Here is a 26,859-nt window from a genome sequence, read left to right as displayed (position 1 = left end):
GTATTTTCTATCTATGGGCATAAATAAAATATATTATCTACTTTACAAAACAGTTAATTAAAGGTATATCTAGTACTTGTTAAAATATTCATAATAAAAAGTCACTAAGAAAAACGTCTTAATATTCCCTTCAGCAAAAATTGTACATTTGTTATAGAGTACCTGATATTCGTGTAAACATCAAGCAACACAGGACAAGATGTTATAAAATAAATGCACAGCTGGCAAGCATTTTATTGTCTTCTACTTCTTGTAACATAGTTCAGGACCACAACATTTTAAAGGTCTTTTTCCCATGACTTTTCTGATCAAAAATGCTTACTGATACTATAAATATTCTGTGTTCCTAAATAGTAATGATTTTAATGAAAGTTGTACTCATTACACCTCTTACCCTTAAATCAGAAAGAGTACCAGAAACTTTTCATCAGATGTCTGGAAATTCAAAAATAGTTTTTAAAAATTTACCCAAATAAACCAAATCTATATCAGTAACTATTTTTCACAAATTTATATACCATTTAAAAAACAGGTGTGAATTTTTAAATAAAAAAAGAGTATGAGCCAAATTTAATGAAGTGTTAAGCATCAGATTAAATGCTTTAATTTTTAGGCTATCCAGAAATATATTTTGTGAATAATTATTTCATAAATATATACGTATAAATATAAATACATATCTATAGGATCTGTAATACAGGAGAAAATTCTTCAAAGGAAAAAAATTGCACTTTCAGGTTATCAAGATGTTATCAAATTTACCCTTCAAGAGAAATATAATTACGAATCCCGGTGCTTCTGCCACAAGTTTTTACGTGAATATTGACACAATCGTAAAAACACAATGTTTTTATATTTTATTCACTGGAATATGAAGAATCAAACAGAATTTAGCATTCTGACCAAAAAGTCCCAGGTTACTGCAATTAGCTAAATACAAAAAACATTGTTTTAGAAAGATCCTAAACCTGCGCCATGTCTGAAACACATCAAGCTTGACCAGCACAGGTTTGCTTGAATCCCTTTGGCAATAATTCCCAGACTACACACACACTTATCTTCTTTACTCACGTATGCCTCGGCTCACACCCCAGTATATAAGGACAAAAAATAAATGTATAATAAGAAGATTGGATAAATCAAGAGAGGCTTTTTGGTCTTGAATTCTTCACCCACTAACAACGAAGCAGCACTGTAGGCGGCCCAAAACACACCAAACAGCTTAGAAAAAAAAGACAAAAGGCAGAGTATTAGTAAATTGATAAATTTTTACGATACTGCAGAGTAAAAAAACCTGCTTACACTATTTTTTAAATCAACTATCAATTGTGGGAAGTGGAAAAACATACTCAGAATGCAATGTCCTCAGCAGGAGTGCTCAGCCTTGCCCTGCTCCTCACATCTGGCAATGTAGTGTTCCCTGATCAAATCTGTCTAAACGGAAGGAAGATCACCCGGGTGGCTGATCAAGAGCAGACTTTGAAGATCTGCTTAAATTCTGCATAAACAGATTTGTAAAACTTTTTAAAAAGTATGTGTTTCTGGAAAAACTATTAATGGGCCAAACTGTTGACAGAAAACCTTGCAAAGTAAAAAATTTTCCTTTTCTTTTGAAAAAACAGAAAAAACAAAACCAATGAAAACTTTACACAATGTTTATCACCACAGCGCTGCCCAGAAACAGAAGCACAGGATTACATGAAATATAGAAAAAAGATCACTTTTGGCAAGAATTTAATTAAATAAAATACACTACAGTTGTCTGACTATACACATATCTATTTTAAAAACTTCAACTAGAGATATACGAGGTATCTATTCATATAGTCATCAAAGGCATTTGATAGAATGAAAAGAAAAAGCAAGGTTATAAGAAAAAATTCAGGTTCCAGCACAGCAGTCTAGTGGTTAAAGTTCTCGTCTCGCATGCGCTGGTATACCATATGGGCGCTGGTTCGTATCCAGGATACTCCACTTCCCATTCAGTTCCCTATTTGTGGCCTGGGAAAGCAGTAGAGGGCGGCCCAAAGCCTTGGGACCATGCACCCATGCAGGAGACCAGGAAGAAACTCCTGGCTTCTGGCTTCAGACAGGCTCAGCTCTGGCCATTGCAGCCTCTTGGGGAATGAACCAGTGGACTAAAGATCTTTCTGTTTCTCCTCTCTATGTAAAATCTGACTTTCTAGTAAAAATAAAAATAAATCTTAAAAAAAAAAAAGAAAATGGCAAAATCAAGGAAAGTATTACAGAAACACAAGCTGAAACACATCAGAGTTCTCTAAGCTGGCTGATACTGCTTTGCTGCAGGGTTCGGTTCTGGGCACTGTCAGCCGAGCATCTGACTCTCTATCCACTACATACGCCACACTCCACACGCCCAACACACACACACACACACACACACACACATGTGTGACATGCCTGCAGACACTACCAAACATCCCCTAAGGGCAAAATCACCCTCAGTTAAGAAGATCCACAGGTATGGATATAATAAACACTAGCAAACTGGAAACATAGTTGAAATGGTCCAACTACTACATTTAAAAAGTAAAAAAGAAAAAAAGCCTATGAAACTGAGTATTTTAAACATTCAGAAAAATATATGAAAAAAAACAAAACATTTTATCTGGATGTCATAATGAGAGTTTTTCCATTATAAATAGCTAAAAGATAGAAGTGTTACAGAGATTTAATGTCAAATAAAATTGATGTTTGTAAACTACAATGCTAGAATTAGGTGATAAGATAAACTGCACTGAAACAAGTAACACACAGTAGCTTTAACCCACAGGAAACTAAGTGACTATTAAAACATTTCAGCAAAAACAAACCTGAAGTGTAAAAACAATTAAATAATTTTGTTATAAAGTTTTTTTTGTTATAAAGTTTTAACCACAAGTTTTTCATTTTATAATGATACATTCATGTGTTACAAAGACATAACAAGAGTTCTGCAAGTGGTAGTCTTAAAATGTTCCATTTTCCATAGGGCAAAAAGTTATTCACTGTCTAATATCAACGCATGTATTAAACCAGCCATGTATCTCTCCAAGTTATTCAGTATTAGGAAATACTGAAGCTTCAGTTGTATCAATATTAACACTCTGTAAATGTTTACAATGTGTACGTTACCATGATGCAGAAAAAATGCTTGCTCTAGAAAGCTGAGTGTACTAGAATCGTGACTTTAATATTAGATAAGCAAGTTAATATTCAAACGGGAATTAACAAATATTAAATAAATACCTTATGGAGCAAAGTATCCCTTTTAAAATCTAAGACAAATTCATTATACACAAATAAAAATTCAACACTAAAAACAATCCCCACTGTAATATCCTAAACACTGATGGGCTCTTTGCTTTCCCTTACCAGAGATTAATGACAATGACGGAAACCAAAAGCAACTGAAAAGATCATTAAAAAAGGTTCTAAAATACTACCAACTGCTGGATAAAGTTTTTGATTATAATGCTCTCAGCCAGAAGACTAGCATACTTTCGCTGTTGGAAAACAGTAAGCAACAATAATACGTAAAACACACTTACTTTTATAAGTGTAGACACCACTTCAAATGATCCAACCACCAAAAGTATAGGGGCTATTACAATGAGAGGAAGTAACGAATATCCTATAACTCCAAGAACTTGGCCATATGCAACCTGTGGATTTCATAGAAACCAAGATATTCATTTCAATCACTACTGATCATATGTTCTTCGTTGCACTTTCAGAAATGTGAGAAGTTTTTAAAAATCATATCCATTACAGTTCCAATTATCATAGCCTCCTGTCATGGTTTCAGTTACCATCAGCTTACCGATGCTGGGATCTACGTTTCCAAACCTTCTGTCTGTCTTAACTTCAACCTTTACATATGTATAAAATGACCTTCAGTACATCCATATATTACACTTTGTCACTGCTTCAATTAAATGGTTAGAGGATTAAATGTACTACAGCCAGGTTCAATGTTGTGACACTGATGGTTAAGCTGCTTCCTGCAATGCCAGCATTCCATTTGGGTGCTGGTTTGGGTCCTGGCTCTGCTGCTTCTGATCAAGCTTCCTGCTAACATACCTTCAAACGCAGACAAAAGGCAGACAAGGATCAAGTTCCAAACTCCTGGCTTCCACCTGGCCCAGTCCATCCTTTTGCAGCCATTTAATAAGTCAACGAATGGATGGACAATGTCCCTCCTTGCTTTGCAACTATGCTTTTCAAATACATTTTTTTTTTAAAAAAAGAAAGATTTATCTGTTTTTATTAGAAAGGCAAATTTAGAAGAAAAGACACAGAGAAAAATCTTCCATCTGCTGATTCACTTCCCAAATTATCAAAATGGGCAGAGCTGAGCCAATCCACATGGGTGCAGGCCCCAAGGTTCTGTCTGGGCCGTCATCCACTGCTTTTCCAGGTCATAAGCAGGGAGCCAGATGGGAAGCAGGGCAACTGGGACATGAAATGGCATCCACATGGGACCCCAGAACCTGCAGGCAGAGCATTTACCAGGTGAACCATCATCCCGGCCCTGATACTGTTTTTTGTTTGTTTGTTTACTCTTGTTTTTTAAAGATATTTATTTATTTGAGAGGCTTCCCTCTCTAATGGCCAAGGCTGGGCCAGTGCTGAAGCTGGGAGTCAGGGACTCAATCCTGTTGTGCCCACTTCCATTGTGCTCTACCTCCCACCCACCTGTGCCCAGGTTTTGAGCTAACAGGAAGCTGGAATCAGGAGCTTGAGCGAGGGAACCCAAGCTCTCTGATATGAAATGTCTGCATCTCAACCACAAGGCCAGATGTCTTTCTCTGGATTGTTAAGATAGATAGAATGGCTATGGTACATTAAAAACAAAAAAGAAGGGCCCAGCAGCATGGCCTACCGGCTAGAGTCCCCACCTTGAATGCACCGGGATCCCATATGGGCACCGGTTCTAATCCTAGCAGCTCCACTTCCCAACCAGTTCCTTGCTTGTGGCCTGGGAAAGCAGTAGAGGACGACCCAATGCTCTGAGATCCTGCACCCGTGTGGGAGACCTAGAGGAGGTTCCTGGCTCCTGGCTTCAGATTGGCACAGCACCGGCCATTGTGGTCACTTGGGGAGTGAATCATCGGACAGAAGATTTTCCTCTCTCTCTCTCCTCCTCTATATATCTGACTTTGTAATAAAAATAAAATAAATCTTAAAAAAAAAGAAAAAAAATGGAGGCCAGTGCTTAGCTTCAAAAGGCTAATCCTCCACCTTTAAGCACCAGCACCCTATAAGAGTCTTGGTTTTGTCCCGGTTGCTCCACTTCAATCCAGCTCCCCAGTTATGACCTGGGAAAGCAGTGAAGGATGGCCCAAGTCCTTGAAACATGGGGACCTGAAGAAGCTCCTGGCTCCTGGCTTTCAAGTGGTTCAGCTCCAGCCATCAAGGCCCTTTGGAGAATAAACCAGTGGGTGGAATATCTTACTTTCTCTCTGTAAATCTTTCAATGAAAATTAATAAATCTTAAAAAAAACCCAACAGTTATCCAGGAAAGTGGGACTTTGAAGGCAACTAAGCATGGGAGCATTGCTAGCCTGTTTTATCACGAATGCAGTGAGAACAGAGGACTGACTGGACTAACAGCCCCAGCCAGTGCAGCCCTGTGTGGGTGGATCAGCAGGTCCAAGAGTTCTTTCTCTGTTAGCCTGGCTCTCTCTTTGTAGGACTCTGTCTTTTGTGGGAAAAAAAATCTAAGTTATGCTACAGAATACCTTCACACACTTCAGACACTTCTCTCTGAAAATCTGCTTTTTCAATAAAATAATCATTTTGAAAAACAAAAAAGCATTCTGAGATAAGAAATTGTAAAAATGAACACATTTGAGAATGACATCAGTAGTATTCAAATAAAGTCTTATTAAAAAAACAAAGGGTATTTTCAAAAGGACTACTTACTTCTCCACCAAGAACTCTGGCCAGTAAGAAAATTGTTAGTGAACCAAATATCCAAATGGTTATAATCCATGAGACCACCTTGATGGGGAAAAAATCATGCAATTAAAATTTTTTATAACAAATAACCTAATAATTTTCCAAGAATGCAATTCTCTGCCATGTAAGAAAGTCTGACATTCTCAAGCTCAGACCATGAAGTCTGTAGGGCTTTCAGCTATCTTTCCAAAATGCAGCATTACAAAGTGTAACAATTTTACACTGAAACTGTCAATTCACCCATTAACACCAGTTCTTGTTTCTGTCAACAAAAGAAAACAGCAACTTTATAGACGAGGGGTAGACCAACTGCTCCCTATTACCTAACCATGTAATCACATTATCACAACCAGTAACAATGCACACCAGTTTAGTGCTCCATCAGCAGGCACAAAAGAGTACAAAATCATTCCTGTGACATTCATGCCTAATCCGACGGCCCCAATCCAACACAAGAAAACAGCAAGTAAAACCAAAGTGACTGATGGTCCACAAAAATATGGTAGCCTTCTGTTCTCCTCCTTAGAACTAGTTGTTCAAATGAGAAGCTACACAGGACAGATGAAACTACAAAAGTTGTAAATGAAGGAAGGTGCTAGAAAGGAGAACAGAATACTAATTAATTTTCAATAATTTTTACAAGATTTCAGTAGAACGTCTGAATAAACTACTGACCTAGAGTGAATATTAACAGGACTAACATAACAATGACTTAAAATGCTTGCAATGAGGTTACTATGGATTGCCTGAAAAACCCATCGTTAAAAAACACAGACACTGCAGTGATGCAGTAAGAAGCCATGAAATGCTGGCAGCTTATGGAAGCCGGAGTGGAGAGATGGATTCTTCCCTGGGGACTCCAAAGGAAGCAGCCAAACTGCCATTCTGACTTTAGTTCTGTAATGCCCATTTTAGGCTTCAGGTTTCAAGATCTGTCAACTAAATCTGCGGTTTAAAAAAATAAATATATAAAAGATGTACTTTGGCCCGGAGCAATGGCTCAGTGGCTAAATTCTCGGCCTTCATGTGTTGGGATTCCATATGGGTGTTGGTTCGTGTCCCAGCCTTTATACTTCTCATCCAGTTCCCAGCTTACGCCCTGGGAAAGCAGTAGAGGACAGCCCAAAGCCTTGGACACTGCACCCATGTGGGAGACCCAGAAGAAGCTCCTGGCTCCTGCCTTCAGATTGGCTCAGTTCCGGTCATTGTGGCTACTTGGGAAGTGAACCAGCAGATGGAAGATCTTTCTCTCTGTCTCTCTCTTTCTCTGTAAATCTGCCTTCCCAATAAAAATAAATAAACCTTAAAAAATAAAAAAAGATGTACTTGCTATTTGAAAGCAGATACACAGAGAGAGCAGGCAGAGAGTTTCCATCTGCTGGTTCATTCCCCAAATAGCTACAATGGCTACAGATTTCTGAGTCTCCCAAGTACTTGAGCCCACTCTATTGCCTTCCCAGGCACATAAGCAAGGAGCTGGATTTAAAATGGAACAGCCATGTTCCATGGGAGGCTTAATGTGCTCCACAGCACCACCAGCTGCACTCTGTCCTGTAAAGCCATTAAGGTCTGTGGTCATTTGTTACAGCAGCAAGAGGAAGCACTCAATTCCCAATCACTGCGGGAAGCAGTCCCCTTCCCTCCCCAGTGCCTTTTTTGGTCATGTCTATGTTGTGCTTTGATGATATGCCTTAACAGTGGGGCAAATGAACAAAAATATTACTAGGAATATCAAAATAAATACTGATAGGATCTTTGTTACTATTATAATGTTCATTTTTTTAAAAACAAAATTAAAACTTAGTAAGAGATAGGAACATGATTAAGTACCATATATTGCATTTCAAAACCTCACTCCCTTTGAACAGTTAGGCCACTTCTGGTGATTGGTCAAGTGTGATTAGCCATGAGTAGTTTGCTGGTCTTAATATTTTCACGTGAATGACGAATGCACAAAAGTTTGGAAGGATCAATCTAAGGAATTCTTCACTTACTAATGAATGGATCACTTTCAGAATGAGCAAGGCAAAACATTTTTCATACTGTACTATACTTAGTAGTCAACTATATTTAATTTTTTAGCTCTTCAAAGGCTTAGAATTTGTACAGAATTAAACATACTTACCCTAAATTGTCCATACAATGATATCATGGAAAAGAAAAGAACAACTGCCAGAGGACCCCAGAAGTCAGGATTGTCTCTCACCACTTGTCTGTTAAAACCAAGTGATGGCATTGGCATCAAAACACATCGGATTTTGTAGTAAATATCCTTTAGATCAATATCCAATTCCTCCCTGTAATTTTAAAATAAAAATTTTAAACACATGTACTTTTCAATGACAGGACAGTTACAAAGTTAACATAAATGTAAACATGACAGCACAGTCTCTGTAAGTCAGCAGTCCATCTGCATGTGAGGAAGCCCACCTCCCTGACTGTAAGCTGCGTATTTCCCACCTTTCAACGTCTCTAAAACTGAGACGTTATCTCACATGCACTGGGCTCCTACAATGCTGTTAGCGGGCAGCAAAGCCCGGGGCTTCCCACTCCACTTTCCCTTCTGTCCTTCTCCTGGGAACACAATCGTCAATTCAAGACAACTTACAATTTTTTGCCTGAAGATTTTTTGGGACCATGCTGACAATTTATCCTATATTCTATATGAGCATCAACGTGACATTTACAATCTCAGGGAAAACTTTTTCTTCCAATATCCCACTCAGCACCAAGCAGAAATATCCCACCCAGCATCAAACAGAAGCAAACTTGTAACGATGTAGTAAATGACTTCTTACCCACCCTTACACTAAAAATATAGTCCTTGGAATTTTTTTTTGCCACCTTAAACATTTATTGTGCTAGTATGTAAAATAATTTCATTTTATTACCCACAGTACCTTGGGTTTGATGGAATATGGTACACTAAAAAATACTGAATATTTAAGCATGTACCAATAATTACAACAAAGATTAACTTGAAAATGTCTTGATCTTACAAAGCTATAGGTTCTTTTTTTCTTAACTGCTTTATGTTTTTCCCCAGATGATGGATAATCACAACTTTTCAAGTACTGTCAAGAATGTGAAATTACCCCACAAGATTAGTTTGAAAAAAATTTAAAAACTATTATTTTTACATACAAGAGAGGCTTGTTATCTTCAGGGTCATCATCTTCAACTTCCAAAAGCCAGCCGTACCCTCTCTGTCTCAGAAATGTAGTGGCTGTAGATTCTTTGATAAAATCTCCGCCAAGGTTTAATTTGACATCTGGAGATGCTATTGAACCACTCAGATCTCAAGACAAAAGACGACAAAAGAAACTGTAAGTCAAGGCAGAAATGTCTGAAGCATAAATGAAGGAACACATAGTCAACTAAAGGAAATTTATTTGAATATTTCTAATTATGAATATCCATTACTGCATACAATCTACAAACACTACAGTTGACAGATTTTTAACATATTTTTCTAAAAGATTTATTTATTTATTGGAAGGTCAGATATACAGAGAGGAGGAGAGACAGTAAGAAAGATCTTTCGCCCGATGATTCACTCCCCAAGTGAACGCAACGGCCGATGCTATGCCGATCCAGAGCCAGGAACTTCTTCTGGGTCTCCCATGTGGGTGCAGGGTCTCAAAGCTTTGGGCCGTCTTCAACTGCTTTCCCAGGCCACAAGCAGGGAGCTGGATGGGGAGCAGGGCCACAGGGATTAGAACCGGCGCCCATATGGGATTCCGGATGCATTCAAGGTGAGGACTCTAGCCAGTAGGCCACGCTGCTGGGCCCAGATTTTAAGATATTTTTAAAGACTTCTTATTTTTTTTTTTTAATTGGAAAGACAGATAAACAGAGAGGAGAGCCAGAGAGAAAGATCTACTGATTCACTCCCCAAGTGGACTCAACAGTAGCAGGTTAGTTAATCCAAAGCCAGCAGCTTCCTCTGGGTCTCCCATGCGGGTCCAGGGTCCCAAGGCTTTGGACCATCCTCGACTGCTTTCCCAGGCCACAAGCAGCAAGCTGGATGGTAAGTGGAGCAGCTAGGCCACAAACCAGTGCCTATATGGGATCCCAGCCAAGGCAAGGAGAGGATTTAGCCACTAGGCTATTGCACTGGGCTCAATAGTTGACAGAAATTTTAAAACCATTTTGTGTTTTGCAAGAAGAGAAAGATGAAAGAGATGAATAGACATAAAGAAGATTTCTCAGCTAATTTAGGTGGATTAGCTCTAGAATCAAGACTTAAAATAGTACCACTCTAACATTTAAAGGGAAGATAAATATATCTTTAAAAATACATGTTTCTGGAATCTGTTCCTTGTTATATACATTGTCTTGCTAAGGAAAAAGTAATCATACAAATTCTTTTTAAAGGCAGTACATATGTACATATATGAACAATTACACATACTCTAAAAAAGGAAAGCTACAGGTGATAAATTTTTAAATGTATTTAAATAATCAGATATCTATGCTAAATGCTTCTGATATAAGTTTATGTTTAGTTTCATCTAATCTCACTAGTACAGGTTTTCTGGTATTGCAGCATGATTTTTATGGGAAAAATTACTCATCTTCAATTTTAGCAAAAAGAGGATTTTGTGTGTTTGCATCTAAAATAATTAATAAGTAAAAAGAGGTGAGGAGATACAGTTCTTCACATTAAACAAATTCCACGGCCTGCAGAGTCTTAGATATTAGTACTATAAATCCTACATTTTCTGGAGAAAATGGTGAATAATTAACGATTCCCTTGAGGTCACACATGAGCGAAGTAGGGACAAAAAAAAGACTTATAAGATGGGAAAACACACATTAGTAAACAACCACTGATATTGTTAAAGCCACACGACTAATAAGTCAGAAAAACAATTTTGCAAAAGCAAACCAGGATATTCTCCCACAAATCCTCCTTCCCAGGAGATCATCTCTAAACAATGCCAAAGGCAATGGCCTTGAAGCAAGCTCCGTTTCCAAAAGGTCATAAGGAGCTCAATTTGCACAGTACTCTAAATTCTAGGTTAGTTTTTGATTACTGCTATTAACATCTTGGCTTAAACTTCAAAAGGGATTCAATTAAGACTCACATTCTGGTCTGGTTATGACAACTCCTGCAATTAATTATAATAAAAGTTTGCATTCTGAAGCCAAGTTTCTACCTTAGCTACTAATGAAAGTTGCAAATTATGTATGTCTTCTGGTCCCAGCTTCCTATTCTTTCAAGATTAAATATTACATTATTCTAAAACATTTTCATAAGGGTGTTCACTCAGAATTGTAAGAACCTGTTAAGTTACAAATGCTATGACCGATTTTGTTAAAAAATTATTTTACGAATCACCCTCTTCATGAGGCTTACTATTTATTTATTTAGAGACAGACAGATGTAAACAGAGTTGGGCCGGTGTGGTGATATGCAGCAAGCTAATCTCGCACCTTGTGGTGCTGGCATTCCATACGGGCGCTGGTTCGTGTCCTGGGTGCTGCTCTTTTGATCCAGCTCCCTACCAATGATCTGGGAAAGCAGGAGAGGATGGCCCAAGTGTTTGGGCCCTTTAGCTCAGGTGGGAGATCTAGACAAAGCTCCTGATTCCAGGTTTCAACTGGCTTAGCCCTGGCCATTGCAGCCATTTGGAGAGTGAGCCAGCAAATGGAAGAATTTCTGTATCTCTTCTCTCTGCATAAAATATGTCTTTCAAATAAATAATAAATAAATTTTCTAAAAGCATATTTCCAGCCACTGGTTCACTCAATATAGTTCCAAATGGCTGCATCAGCTGCACCAAAGGTCAGCAACGGAGTCTCCCAGATGGGACAGGGACCCGATATCTGAATCCTAACCTGCTGCTTCGGAGGGTGCGGCCACCAGCAGGAAGCTGGCACAGAGCAGAACCCAGATTCCAACCCAGGCACTCTGATAAAGGGGGTGGCAGGCCAAGCACAACTTCCTCCCTGGGCCAAACACCTGCCCTTATCTTCATTGAAAAACATCCTCTGGGGCATGGACATTGTGGTGTAGCTAGGAAAGCCACTACCTGTGATGCTAGCACCCCACACAGGTGCCAGTTTTTGTCCCAGCTACACCGACATACACCTAGCTTGCTAACTGGGAAAAGCAGCATTAGACGGCCCAAGTGTTTCAGCCCTTGACACTCCGTGGAAGACCTGAAGGAAGCGTCGGCCTGGCCCAGCCCCGGATACCAGTGCTGCTTACTGGACTACCTGGGCTCAAGGCCTACTTTGAGCCAGGCTCCGCTGCTTTCCTAGGGTGTAAGTAGGCAGCTGGATGGGAAGTGGAGCAGTCTGAGCAAGAACCTACACCTAAATGGGATGCCAGCACCACAACCATGCCAGTCTCTGGTTTGAATTTATATCCTTGGTGTAACTCGGGAGCTCAGGTGTAACTGGGAAGCGCTCTTTGTGGTTCTCTTTCTAAAGAAAACCAAACAAGAAGCTCAAAATTTCATTTCTAAAATGAGGGCACTTCAAAAATTTACGGAGGAGTAGGGGAAAATTGTGGAAAATGGAATTTAAACATAGACCTTTTAAAAATATGAAATATCATTAAATTCATGCATATTTCCATAATCTGCATTTTCTATGAACTGTGTGAAAGTGATTCACAGGTATAAAAATTGTTCTCTTCTTGAGTGAACAAGAGACTTACTGTTTAAAAGATGTATTTCTTGAAATCTGTTTCGAAGCGACACAGAGACAGAGAGATCTCCCATCTGCTGGCTCACTCCCCAAATGTCCCAACCCAGGAGCCAGGAATTGCACCCAAGTCTTTTACAAGGGCCATCTTCTGCTGTGTTTCAAGGCACATTAACAGGAAGCTACATTGGAAATGAATCAGCTGGAACCCACAACATGCTAGCATTGCAGGCAGTGGTGCTGCACCACAATGCCAGTACCAAGAAAAGATTTAGATTAGGAAGTCACAGCAGTTACATTAAAGACTTTTAAATTATAGTTACAAAGGATCTCAATAATCATCTTCTGACCCTTAGAAAGGATTCCACTTACGGTCCTTCATCTAAACCAAAAATACGTAAAGTACAGTGCTAGGAAACATTACGTTAAACAATTGGCTCAATGGCTAAATCCTTAGTTTGCAAGTGCTGGGATCCTATATGGGTTCCAGTTTGTGTCCTGGCTGCTCCACATCCCATCCAGTTCCCTGCTTACACCCTGGGAAAGCAGTAGAGAATGGCTCAAGGCCTTGGGATCCTGCGCTTGAGATGGGAGACCTGGGAAACTCCTTGCTCCTGACTTCGGGCCAGCTCAACCGACGTGGTCATTTGTGGGAAGAACCAGTGGATAGAAATCTTTCTTCTGGGCCCGGCACGGTGGCGCAAGTGGTTAAGGTCCTCGCCTAGCACGCCTGGGAGCCCATATGGGCACCGGTTCTAATCCCGGCAGCCCCGCTTCCCTTCCAGCTCCCTGCCTGTGGCCTGGGAAAGCAGTCGAGGACAGCCTGAAGCTTTGGGACTCTGCACCCGTGTGGGAGACCCGGAAGAGGCTCCTGGCTTCGGATTGGCATAGTATCAGCCGTTGCGCTCACTCGAGGAGTGAATCATCGGACGGAAGATCTTCCTCTCTGTCTCTCCTCTCTGTATATCTGCCTTTCCAATAAAAACATAATAAAAATAAATCTTCAAAAAAAAAAAAGAAATCTTTCTTCTCTCTGTAAATCTCATCTACTTTTCTGATAAAAATGAATTAATCTTTAAAAAATAAAGTTGCGTGTTTGACAGTCTGTCATTCTTGGATGCTAGAACTTTGGAAAGGCCCTTTGAGCTTACAAATGTAGAACAAGGGGTCTTTATGCAAAATGCTTAATAATAGTAACAACAAAAAAGACATCTTTCAAAAAAGGAAAATGCTTACTATAAAAAAGTGTACAGACTTCAATTTTTATATCAAAAATAAACATCTTTTAATTTCACTTGTTCATGAACTTAAAAATCAACTTTATCCCACCCACAGATTCACCCTTTAAATGTCCAGAGCAGCTGGGGCTGGGGCTGTGCTGAAGCTAGGAGCCAAGAAGTTAAGCTTAGTCAGCCCACGGGGGACAGGAAGCCAGCTCCCTCACCCACCACGCTTGCCTTGCAGGGTGTGCAGACAGGACCATGGCTTCAGGAGCCAGAGGTGGGGATCTAACCCAGGTGTGCTGATGCTGTACATTAAATGCTAGGACAAACCCTGCCCTCATCAATTTTCTAGGTGTTTCATGTAAAACAGGGAAATTACAATACACAAGAATGCCAGAAATAGCAATATGACACCTCTTTTAGCACCTGCAAGACACAGTTAGTTATGATTGGAAAAAAAGCAACAAGATATTACAAAAAACACCATACAGCTTAAAATATGAGCTATTTAACAAAATCATAAAACAAAAGAAAATATTTTAAATATCACTCCAAAGGGGACAACACAGTGGCACAGCAAGCTGACATCCCTCACTTGCATCTTTCATGTTTAGTAAATAAATAATAAAAAAAATTCTTCCACAAACACAGATGAATTAAAAGATAAATCAGAATCAAAACTAGCAAGTTTGACTGTCAACCATAAGATAGCAACCACATGGTAAATCACTGTTTCAAAATGTATTTATGGTGCAGGCTGCAGCAACCAGCATGAACACCCTAAAACAGGGTATGGTGCGGGGCAGGCCAGGCCACACCAGCTCAGACAAAGGCGGGGATGGAGAGGGTGGACCACGACATTTAAGGGCCAAGCATCCTCTGACATGCGTGAGATCTAAGTCTGGGAGTGGCCTGAGCAGGGAAACCTGGGAAACTGCCCTGGTGGGTTATAGCTTCCACTGATAAGCATGTGGTCCAGGCCTGGGTGTTGGGCAGGCTGGAAAGGCTATCTTCATCCATTGGCAGGTGTGTCAGTTGGTTCTGGAAGGGGGCAGACCAGGCAGGGCCGAGTAAACCAGAGGTCACTGGCAAGTGCAGAAACCAGGAAGGAGTGCCGATCATGCCGGGTTAGGCTGTCACATGAACCAGGGCTGAGAGCAGACTGAGCAGGGACAGGTTGCAGCACCGCCAGCAAGAGCTGGGATTGGGGGCTGCATGCACTAGGCCAGGCCAAGACAGGGGAGGGGATGTGCCAAGCTGAGTTAGCAATCACTGGCACATATGAGATCTGTGGCTGGGATCAGGCCTGGCTGGGGGGCTAAGGGGATGCCCTGCCTGGGTTGTGGGTCCCACTGGTGAACGCAGGAGTGGGGGCTGCGGTCTGCTCTGCATATGGTTGCAATCTCCCTTAGCAAAAGCGTGGGCTGGGTCTAGGGTGTGCCAGACGGGGCTAGACTCCAGCACCCACTGGTGATTGTGAGAACCAGGATGGGCACAGGATTGGCAGGGTAGGTCTCTGCCCCTGTTGATCCATGCATGAGCTGTGTCTGGGTGTGGACTAGGCTTGACTGGGCTATAGCACCAACAGTAAGAACCAGAACGGTTGAAGGCCAACCAGGAAAGGCCACTGTTCCTGCCAGGACAGGAGGTGGACTAAGGAGGGCTGGCCCATGGACCCACCGGTGTGCCAAGATCTGGCACTGGGAGAGGTTATGATGGAGGAGCTTGGAGAATTCCTCTGTCGGGACACAGTCCATGCAGGTGAGCATGAGAATCAAGAAAGGGAGCAGCCCAGACCAGTCCAGGTAATGGTACCCACGGGCATACCTTTGGCTAAGGTCTAGGGCAAGGGAGACTGGACCAGTTCATATCACCTGCTGGCAAATCTGAGAGCTAAAATGGTGTGTGGGTCATGCCAGATCAATACCAGCCAGTTCACATGAGGGTTGGGACTAGGGACTGGCTGGGCTGGTTAGGCTCTATTTCCCAAAAGCATGAGCTGGAACTGGAGATATGCTGGGCTGGGCTGGGCCAGGCTACAGCAACCACTGGCGAATGTCAAAGTGAGATGGGCCATGCCACACTGGGCCGCAGTCCCCCACCAGCATACGTCGAGACATGGCAGAGAACGGGCGAAGCTGGTTGGGAGGGCTGCAGGGAGATCCCCTGCTGGGCCACCATTCCCACTGGTGAGCATGAGAGCTGGGATGGGGGCAGACCAGACCATGCAGGGCTACAACATCTGTTGACCTGCATGTAAGCCGGATCAGGGATAAGCCAGGCTAGGTGGATTGTACCTACTGGTACATGCATAAGCCAGAGTGGGTGTGGGTTGGTTGGGCTTTGCCACAGCATCAGCTGGCAGATGCTGGCACGGGGGACAAACTCCATTGAGCTCAACTGCAGTACCACTTGGAGAGTGCAAGATCCAGGAGTGGAATTAGCCCATTAGGGAAACAATGGGCACCTCCCTCTTGGGTGGCCACTCTGACTGGTGAGCAGGAGAACCAGGACTGGGACAGGCATGGCTAGATAGAGAGTGGCACCTGCAGGCACATATGTGGGCTGGACAGTGTGGCTGGTTGCGATGAACTAGGCTTCAATGCCCGCTGATATGTATAAGAGCTGAATGGGATGCAGAATAGACTGGAGCAGTCTGCTGTATAAACTGGCAAGCATAAGAACCAGGGAAGTGGGTGGGCCTGGTGGGGGTTATTGTGGGTTGCTCCTACTAGGCTACAACTCCCACGCATTTGTGTGGGGGCCGAATGTATGGTGGGCTGCAATACACATTAGTTTGCATAGAAGACAGAGCTGGAGATAACTGACCCAGCAATCATAACCAATAGTGTGCACAAAAGCCGATGTGGGCTATGGACTGTGCCAGACCCTGTATCGGCAAGCACACACAAGAATCAGGTCAGAGATACCCTCAGATGAAGCTTCTTTGGGAATCCCCCCAACTAAATTGCTGGACTCAGAACTCCAATCATGGAGAAAATTGAAGGTTCCATGGTCTGACCATGGAGTGCATGTGTCAGAGCTGGGCCTCCTCAGTGGCTCAGACGGAGCAGTGGACAGCATATCCAGGTGCACATGGAGGATATGGCAGTACACTGGATTCTGCTGAGGACACCTGGTACCATAGCAGAAGATGGAGGACAGAACAAATGGATCAACTACCCCAGCCAAGTGTTGGCAGTGAAAATCTGCACAAACTGTTCATTTTCTAAATGGAAACACTGAACACAGATAAACACAAAGGGATTTAAAAGGGGCACAACAGGGCCCAGTGCGGTAGCCTAGCAGCTAAAGTCCTCGCCTTGCACACACCAGGATCCCATATGGGTGCTGATTCTAACCCTGGTGGCCTGCTTCCTGGCCGTTGCGGCTATTTGGAGAGTGATCGAATGGACAGAAGTTCTTCCTCTCTGTCTCTCCTCCTCTCTGTATATCTGACTTTGTAATAAAAATAAATAAATAAATCTTTTTTCTTTTTTTCTTTTTAAGATTTATTTTTATTATTATTTTTTATTGGAAAGGCGGATATACAGAGAGGAGAGACAGAGAGGAAGATCCTCCATCCGATGATTCACTCCCCAAGTGAGCCGCAACGGGCCGATACTATGCCGATCCGAAGCCAGGAGCCTCTTCCGGGTCTCCCACGCGGGTGCAGGGTCCCAAAGCTTTGGGCCGTCCTCAACTGCTTTCCCAGGCCACAGGCAGGGAGCTGGAAGGGAAGCGGGGCTGCCGGGATTAGAACCGGCGCCCATATGGGATCCCGGGCGTGCAAGGCGAGGACTTAACCACTTGCGCCACCGCGCCGGGCCCAATAAATAAATCTTTAAAAAAAATAAACTATACAAAGAAAATGTTAAAAATGTTTTCAATGCTGTCTGTCTGGGGACAGAGTGAGTTAAGTTTCAGCGGGCTTTGCTCGGAGGTAAGCCACCTTTGCAAAAGCCGCACAGGAGCATTTGGCAGCAGGGGATTCTGGCTCCGAATCCTCCACTTCCCTTCAATTTGAAAGGAGAAGAACTTAGGCAGGATGGCGACAATACACTCCGGATGACAGTCACCCATCCGGCCTGAGACAATTTCTAGACTTCCATGACAGAAGAGCACTCTCCAACAAACACTGAACCTTTGCTGGTGCTTGTCAATTTCTTATGTATGTGAAGAAGCTTTTTCTTATTAAACAAGCAACAAGAGCAACGGCCAAAAAATCTCATTTCACAAAAAGCCAAATTCATCTGTACAAATCTAACACAGAATTGAGTGTGCAGCAAAACCAAAATTAACAGCATTTTTTGTTCGCTGAGATAAATTTCACATTGCCTTTAATTTTAAAAACATGTTCATACAGACCTGTGAAAGAGATCAAGAAACTAACATGTGCAGAACTTTGTAATCGCCCTTTCTAGATCTGGATCATGCTACTCTGAGCAAACAGGTTTAAAGCCTTATATAAAAGCACTAGGTAACTTTTATTCCTATTGTTTTTGTTTATAGTTTAGTAGCTTTATTACTCAGCAGCTTTATTATTTAACATTATTAACAAAAATAAATTAAATCTCCTGAGTCTATCCTGAAAAAAATCAAACAAACAAATCTCATGTCAAGTTATGTAATAGGAATTGTTGTTTTGTCTTATGGGTCTTCTAACACTGTCCTTTTTAAAAATTAGATATTCATAAGAATATCTACTACTGGGCCTGACTCAGTAGCCTAGCGACTAAAGTCCTCGCCTTGCACATGCCAGGATCCCATATAAACACTGGTTCTAAGCCCGGTGGCCCCGCTTCCCATCCAGCTCCCTACTTGTGGCCTGGCAGTGAAGGACGGCCCAAAGCCTTGAGTCCGTGCACCCATGTGGCAGACCCGGAGGAGCTCCTGGCATCATATTAGCGCAGCTCTGGCTGTTGTGGCCCCTTGGGGACTGAACCATCAGACGAAATATCTTCCTCTCTGTCTCCTCCTCTCTATATATCTAACTTTGCAATAAAAATTAAAAATAAATATATAAAAATAAAAATAATCTACTACTGAGAGGTCCTGCCCATCACTCACTCAGCGTCTCTCAGCCGCAGGGGACTTCAACAAGGTCACCGACAAATGAAACCATAAGTTTATTTTGATGAGAAGTGTTTTGGAAATGTGTGCATTTTTTCCCAATACATGTTTTCCATGAGTTTTTGAAGATCCCTATATGAATGGATTTCAAATCTTTTGTAACAAAACACATTTGTGTTTTAAACGCATTTGCACAAACTTCTTGAGGTAACCATATAACTACGAAGACAACACCCCAATATTGATTATAAATCGTAGGTCCTATTCAGATTTTCCCTGACCCCCTGATGGGCTGACACTGGGCCCCTGGCTCCAGCTGTGGCCTCCACACAGCTCAGGCCTTCTTCCTCAGGCTTGTGAGGAATGAACCAGCAGCCGGGGAGCTCCAGCCATCTTGCTTTCCTAAACAAATACATTAAAAATATATTTTTAAAGGTTTTTTTTTAAGTTTTGAAACAGGGGACAAAAACTTTTTAATTCACTGTATCCCGTATCACATTTCACTAGCATGCTAGGTAAGTTACTTGTGTAACGTGTCTAGGGATACAGAAATAAAAAGCAGGGAAATTTTACAAATGAAAGACTAAAGATTCCTCAGTTCACATTACTAACCTGCTTTTTTATGTTTTTAATTTGAAAGAAAGACAGAGTATCTTTCCTCTGCTGGTTCATTTTCCAAATGTCAAGGCTGGTCTGGCTGCAGTCAGGGACCTAGACTCTCCTATGGCAGTGTGCAGGGCCCAAGCACTTGAACCCTCTTCTGCTGCTTTACCAGGTTTCTGGAACTGGCACCTGGATGACATGCAGGTGCTCGCTTTACTTGCCGAGCTAGGACACTTGAGACTAAGTTGTTTTAGAAGTCATACTCTTTCCAGGAACGGAGGATTTTATGAGTAAACTAAATGGTTTATCACAAAAGCAGAGTAACAGAAAACCATGGAAAAGAGATTTTCCTGTTTTTCCAACATAATAGTTTAAAAACTAAGTAACATTAAAGCCTTTAAAAAAAAAAACAATTGGCACCCTGCTTCCTATCCAGCTCCCTGCTTGTGGCCTGGAAGAGCAGACAAGGACGGCCCTAAGCCTTGGGACCTTGCACCCATGTGGGAGACCTGGAGGAAGCTCCTGGCTCCTGGCTTTGGATCAGTGCACAGCTCCAACTTTTGAGGCCACTTAGGAAATGAATCAGCGGACAGAAGATTTTCCTCTGTCTCTCCTCCTCTCTGTATATCTGCCTTTCCAATAAAAATAAATCTTTTAAAAAAACAAACAAACTGAATGCTTAAAAAAAGATCCAGGTGGAATGGTATGGGCATATCATAAAGCGCCCAGGTGGCTTTATTTAAAAAAAAAAAAACAAACAGACAAAATCAGATTTGTCTTTTGGAAACATACGCTTAGCTGCTGCCCTGTGGTTTAAGGAGACACAGAGGGGCAGGGAATTTGGTCAGGAAGCTATGATTAAATATAGACAAGAAATTGTAGGGCAGAAAATTTGAACCAAGGCACTGTCAAAAAAGAAAGGAAAAGAGATTAATTTTACAGTTGTTCAGAGCTATTATGAAATAATTTTGTGACCAGGAGGAGAAAGCGGCGAGGAGACAAGGCTGGAGCCTTGGCCAGAGGGTCTGCACCCCCAGCGCCAGCTGTCACACGCACCCAAGCACCTTCCTCGGGTTCACTGAGTCATTCCTCAACAGATCCTACAGATCACTTACGTTGTGTAAAGATTTCTTTTATCTGAAAAGCAGAGTTAGAAACAGAGAGAAAGAGAGAGAGAGAGAGAGAGAGAGAGCAATTTTCCATCCACGATTCACCTCTAAATGGTCTGGGATAAGCCAGTCCAAAACCAAGCACCTGGAAATTCATCTACACCTGCCATGTGGGTAGCAAGGGCGCAATTTCTTGGGCTATCTTCAACCGCTTTGCCTGGCACATTAGCAGGAATGTGGCTCAGAAGTGGAGCTGCCAGTACCACTGGAAGCAGCTTAACATGCAGCACCACCACCACTCAGCCCCAATCACACGTTTACAATGCCTAAGAACAATACAAGGATATGAGATATTACAAAGAGTTATATCCAAATGATAGGATATTATTCAGTCACAACAAAATAACAGCTTAGTGATCCATATTGCAATCTTACAGACAGTATGCTAAGTGAAGGAAGCCAAATCCCAAAGGCCACAAATAATATTATCCAATTTTTATGAGCTAATCTCCCAAAAACCTATAGAGGCAAAGGTTAATCAATGGAGAAAGGGAAAGTGACTACAAATGGAGGGGAAAATGTCCTAGCATTAGACAGTGGTTACGGGTGACCAACCCTGCACACCTACTAAAACCCATGGAGTCGTATGCTTTAAGGAGTGAAGTTAATAGGGAGTGGTGCTGTGGCATAGTAGGCTAGGCTTCTGCTGTTCAGTGTCCACTGCTCCACTTCTAGTCCAGCTCCCTGCTAAAGGCCTGGGAAAGTAGTAGAGGATGGCTCAAGCCCTTGGGTCCCTGCACTCACAAGGGAGACCCAGAGGCTCCAGGCTTTGGATTGGCTCAGTTCCAGCCACTGTGACCACTTGGGGAGTGAACCAGTCGATGAAAGATCTCTGTGTTGGGCCCAGCGGCGTGGCCTAGCGGCTAAAGGCCTCACCTTGAATGCGCTGGGATCCCATATGGGGGCCAGTTCTAATCCTGGCAGCTCCACTTCCCATCCAGCTCCCTGCTTGTGGCCTGGGAAAGCAGTCGAGGACGGTGCAAAGGCTTGGGACCCTGTACCCATGTAAGAGACCTGCAAGAGGTTCCTGGTTCCCGGCTTCGGATCGGCACAGCACCGGCTTTTGCGTATGGGATCCCGGCGTTCAAGGCGAGGACTTTAGCCACAAGGCCACGCCGCAAGGCACAAGATGCATTTATTTTTATGGAAAATCAGATTTACATAGACAAGCAGAGACAGGGACAGAAAGATCTTCGATCTGCTTGTTCATTCCCCAAGTGACCACAAGGGCCAGAGCTGAGCTGAGCTGAGCTGAGCTGTGCATCATGCCTTCGCCTGCAGTGCCATAATCCTATATGGGAACCAGTCCATGTACAGCTGCTCCACTTCTGGTTCAGCCTCCTGCTTGCAGCCTGGGAGAGCAGCAGAGGATGGCCAAAGTGTCTGGGGTCTTGCAGAAGCACTCCTGGCTCCTGGCTGCAGATCAGCTCCACTTTGGCCTTTGTGCCTATGTGAGGAGTCAACCAGGGCATGAAAGATCTCCCCCCTCTCTGTGTCTTTCCTTCTCTCTATAATTCTGCCTTTCAAATAAAAATGAAATAAACCGTAAAAATTAGAAAACGCTACCATAGTGCCAGGAAGGCCTTAGCTGTATCATGTAAATACGACCCATTAGTGCTGATTTCAGAAGGAGGGAGAAAGACAGGCATTCAGCCTACTGGTTCAAGTGCCACTTGGGGAACCTACATCACATATGGGAACATGCAGAGTCCTGGCTCCATTCTAATTCCAGCTTCCTGACAATGCACACGTTAGGGAGCACCAGGTAATGGATTTTCATAGGCGAGTCCTGATACCCCAGTGGGAAACCCAGACTGAGTCCGGAGCTGCCGGCCTCAACCTGGCCCCAACGCAGCTCCTGCAGGCAGTTAGAGTGAACCAGGGACTGAGATGTCCTCCTTGAGAGAGAGAGAGAGAGAGAGAGAGAGAGAGAGAGAACAGAAACAAGAACCAGGGGTCTGTTAACACCGCATCATTATCCACACAAAAGGAGCACCTCATTCTGCCAGCGAGAGTGTTAAGTGCTCTACATTTGCAGTAATATCTGGACACTTAAGTATAATCACTGCCTATCAGAGAAATGGAGAATCAGAGAGGGTGAGTAACTTGTCCTAAATCATCCAAATGACAACTTGCAAAGCCAACATACAATCCCAGGACTTATCCATACTGAAGATATACTGTTCAACCAATAAGAAAAGAGGCATTCTCATATAAAAGGGAAAACACTCCATGGGAGAAACTAGTTCTTAATTCCTGGTCCATCACATGGAAGCTACTGAAACTCCCTAAGCAAATGTCTTTATACAATATGGAACAAAGCGCATCAGGGCTTCTATAACGATCACAGAATGGAATACTTTCAACACTCTGTAAATCTAAACTATACCAACGCAGAGGAGAGATTTTACACACACAAACACACACACACACACACACCCCCTCTGGACTTGAAGTTCATGGAAAAATGCAACCAAGGTAACACTGCTTTGGTGCAAAAAAACGTTTTTAAATCAAGGCAGTTTTTTCACAATATGTACTTTACTTGAACTTTCTAAAGTTCCCTCACATATCCATAGATACAACCAAGTCTAATTAATATTCTTTGAGGAAACACGGCAAAGTTTGAACAAACTTACATTTTTACTCCTTACAAGTTTCTTGGTTAACACACTTCCTAGTCACATTATTTTGTCAGATTTCTTTTTTTTATTATGATTTATTTATTTTTATTGGAAAGTCAGATATAGAGAGGAGAGGTGGCGAGATGGAGAGGAAGATCTTCCGTCCACTGATTCACTTCCCAAGTGGCCACAACAACCAGAGCTGAGCTGATCCAAAGCCAGAAACCAGGAGCTTCCTCCAGGTCTCCCACACAGGTGCAGGGTCCCAAGCTTTGGGATGTTCTCCACTGCTTTCCCAGGCCACATGCAGGGAGCTGGATGGGAAGTGGAACGGCTGGGACACGGACTGGTGTGCTCACATGGGATCCCAGGGTGTGCTAGGCAAGGACTTTAGCCACCAGGTAGGCTACCACCCTGGCCCCATTTTGTCAGTTTTCTTATATGTATTTAAGAAGGGCAATGAGTATGAGAAAACATATATACATAGATGCACAACACTGAGCAAACTCGAAGCTCTGATACTCAACAGAGAAAAAGTTGTTTTAAAAGCCTGAGGAGTTGGGATCCAGTGCAGCGTGGCCTAGTGGCTAAAGTCCTCACCTTGAAAGCACCGGGATCCCATATGGGCACTGGATCTAATCCTGGCAGCCCCGCTTCCCATCCAGCTCCCTACCTGTGGCCTGGGAAAGCAGTCAAGGACGGCCCAAAGCTTTGGGACCCTGTACTCCCATGGGAGACCAGGAAAAATCTGGTTCCTGGCTTCAGATAAGTACAGCACTGGCAGTTACAGTCACTTAGGGAGTGAATCATCGGACTGAAGATTTCCTCTCTGTCTCTCCTACTCTCTGTATATCTGACTTGGCAATAAAAATTAAATAAATATATTTTTTAAAATGCCTGAGGGACCAGAGCCATGATATAGTAGGTTAAATCTCTGTGGTGCCAGTATCCCATATAGGAGCCAGTTCATGTCCTGGCTGCTCCACTTCTGATCCAGCTCCCTGCTAATGCGGCTGGGAAAGCAGCGGAAGATGACCCAAGTGCCTGGGCTCCTGCACCCATGTAGGAGACACCAACTAGGCTCCTGGCGACCTGCGGGCCCAGTCTGGCCTTTGCGGCCATTTGGGGAGCAAGCCAGCTGATGGAGACTTCTTGTTCCTTCTCTTTCTGCAAATCAGCCTTTCAAATATAAAATAAAAATATTTGAAAAATTAAAAGTTATATTACCCCCCCTAAGCAACAGGTTTTCAAACGTAGATAACTAAATATTCTGGGTTGTTATATTTCAGTTTAAAAGAAGCATATGACCTATGTGCCATTTAGTAATTTTTTCTTTTAAATTATAGGCATCACTATTTTTGAAAATAATACTACTCAAATAGCCACTGCCGGAAAAAAAAAGGACAAAGAAAAAATGTATTGCACAATAACACACTATTTAGCTAAATCTAAATTCTTCTCCAAACTGTTACTTTTTTGTGAACTTTTTTTTCCCTATCAGGTAGGTAAGTCTGCTCATTACAAAGTAACTAGTCGGCAAAGCCTAACAAAACCAAAGCCCGGCAACCCTATGGCTGGGGCACCGACGCCCCATATGGGAGTGCCCGAGGTGGATTCCTGGCCCCAGCTCCTGCTGTGTGGACTCTGGAAGAAACCCAGGATGGCTCCCCTCCTCGATCCGCCACCCCTGCACGAGGTGTGGTCTCAACTCCAGCTTCCAGCTTTGGGTTGGCCAGGCCCCAAGCCCCGGGCTTTGGGAGTCAAACCAGAGGCCTGCTTCTCCAAACCAACAACAACAAAAAAAAAAAAAAAAGGAAAATTTGAGAAAGGAAGATTCAGGTTACAAGATGTAAAAGAACCAACGAGAAAAACATTTTCCTGTGCTGCAGAAAAATCTCTCCAGTAATTGTTTCCACAAAATAGTACCATGCAACTCCGCCCCTTCTCCCCCCCCAAAACAATAAAAATCTGCACACGCTGGTACGGACATCCAGCTGAACCTTGGAAAGTTTCAGAAGTTAACTGGATTCCTTTTCTCTGAACACTGAGGTCAGACAATACAAAATGCAAGGAAAACTAGGACCCAGGCAAGATAACAAAGCCAGTAAGAGAACCAAGGACTCTGCGCCGTCAAGGCCGAGTCGGCCGTGAAGAACCAAATTCCAGCTCCTGCCTCCTCCAAAAGTTATCTGGCTGTCAGCGAAGCACGGCCCACCTTCCTTGTTTTCATTCGGTGACACCTTTCCCGGCCCACCTAAACATCCCTCCTCTAACCGCGAGCAATTCCAGAAATTGAAACTTAAAAAGAGTTCTGTGAAGGCACTTGGGATGAATACGCAAGCCAGAAAACCGTGGCATCAAAGGGTTGGAGTAGTGGGGAGCTAAGGGCCGACTCGGAAACTGGATGCTCTCTAGGACCTGCCCCGGGCCCCTTCGGGGCTGCAGGGAAGGCCCGGCCGGCGCCCGGAACCGGTGTCTACCCCGGCCACCGCTGCCCGGCCACCGCTGCCCGGCCACCGCTGTCCGGCGCGCGGCGGCCCGGCCTCCTCACCTTCCGCGTCTGCAGAGGAGACGAAGGTGAAGTCCCCGTTCGTGGGGGCGTACGCGGGGGGCGGGCCCGGCGGCTGCATCTCGCGGCCCCTCCGAGGCGCTCGCGGCGCGCACCCACACACCGGCCTCGCCCACGGCCTGGAGCCGAGAGCTACGGGGCGGCCACCAGGCTGGACGCGAGCGAAGCGGGCCGCAGAGCTGACCGCAGGCCGGCCCCACCACCCAAGTCCTCCCGGTGGCAACTGCCCGAGCCTCACGGCGTCGGCGCCCTGACAGCACCATCACAGTGACAGCGCCGCGTGGATTGGCTATTTGTAATGTGCGCTCCCATTGGTTCCCGGGGAAAGGTTCTGATTGGCCTTCCTGTTGTTGACTCCGGAAGTCTCCCCGGGCAGGAAGTGCACTCAGTCACCGTTCTCCTTGTTGGCTGTTTTTGTTCATTTTTGATGTCTGTCTCTTACAGGTTTAGTTTCCCTGCTTCTTCCGTTTGTGTTAACTGAGTAGGTTAAAGAGGTTTAGAAGTACATGGGCTTCTAGAGTTCAGCTCCCCTCCCCCTTGTAGATTCCCAAATTCCATTGTCATTTAGTAATTACTTAATTGTATGGGATTGTCACTAATCCTTACCTTCCAAACCTGAGAAGCAGTAGGGGCTACATTGAAGAAAAAGTAGTAAGAAAACAAGACCTAGAGACTAGCATTGTCTTGTAGTCGCCACTCCTTTGTGAGGGACGCAAGTGAGGCCAGAGAAGCATAGGACACAGAATCCCCACAGGTCATTGCTTGTTTTCGCTGGGGCCTGTCAATAAATTCACCAATGTCTGCAAAGTCCGCGCAGTTTTTAAGTGTTTGAACGTGTTTATATTTTAAAAAACTATAAACATGACATCTTCAGGGAATGCTAACAGACTTGGAGAAGTATATGGTCACAGTAGGGCAATGGGAGGTATGACCGTTAACAAAACAGACTTTGAAGAAAGGTTTCTTGCGGGAGATAA

General features: G+C 43.3%; 1 protein-coding gene across 1 annotated transcript; it reads right to left on the bottom strand.

Moving 5' to 3' along the window:
* Nucleotides 1–205: 205 nt before the first annotated feature.
* YIPF4 (Yip1 domain family member 4) lies at nt 206–26,147 on the bottom strand. Its single transcript, XM_040993038.1, has 6 exons — nt 25,865–26,147; nt 9,109–9,262; nt 8,090–8,261; nt 5,929–6,006; nt 3,552–3,665; nt 206–1,221 (listed from the first exon to the last, which is right to left on the bottom strand). Exons 1-6 carry the CDS (start codon nt 25,941–25,943, stop codon nt 1,084–1,086), a joined length of 735 nt encoding a protein of 244 aa, XP_040848972.1. The 5' UTR covers nt 25,944–26,147; the 3' UTR covers nt 206–1,083.
* Nucleotides 26,148–26,859: the final 712 nt, after the last annotated feature.

Source organism: Ochotona curzoniae, unplaced genomic scaffold (assembly GCF_017591425.1).
Source record: "Ochotona curzoniae isolate NIBS_2020 unplaced genomic scaffold, NIBS_Ocur_1.0 contig_883, whole genome shotgun sequence".
Lineage (NCBI taxonomy): Eukaryota > Metazoa > Chordata > Mammalia > Lagomorpha > Ochotonidae > Ochotona > Ochotona curzoniae.
Note: the sequence above shows the minus strand (reverse complement) of the source record. Positions and strands in the feature narration are given on the sequence as shown.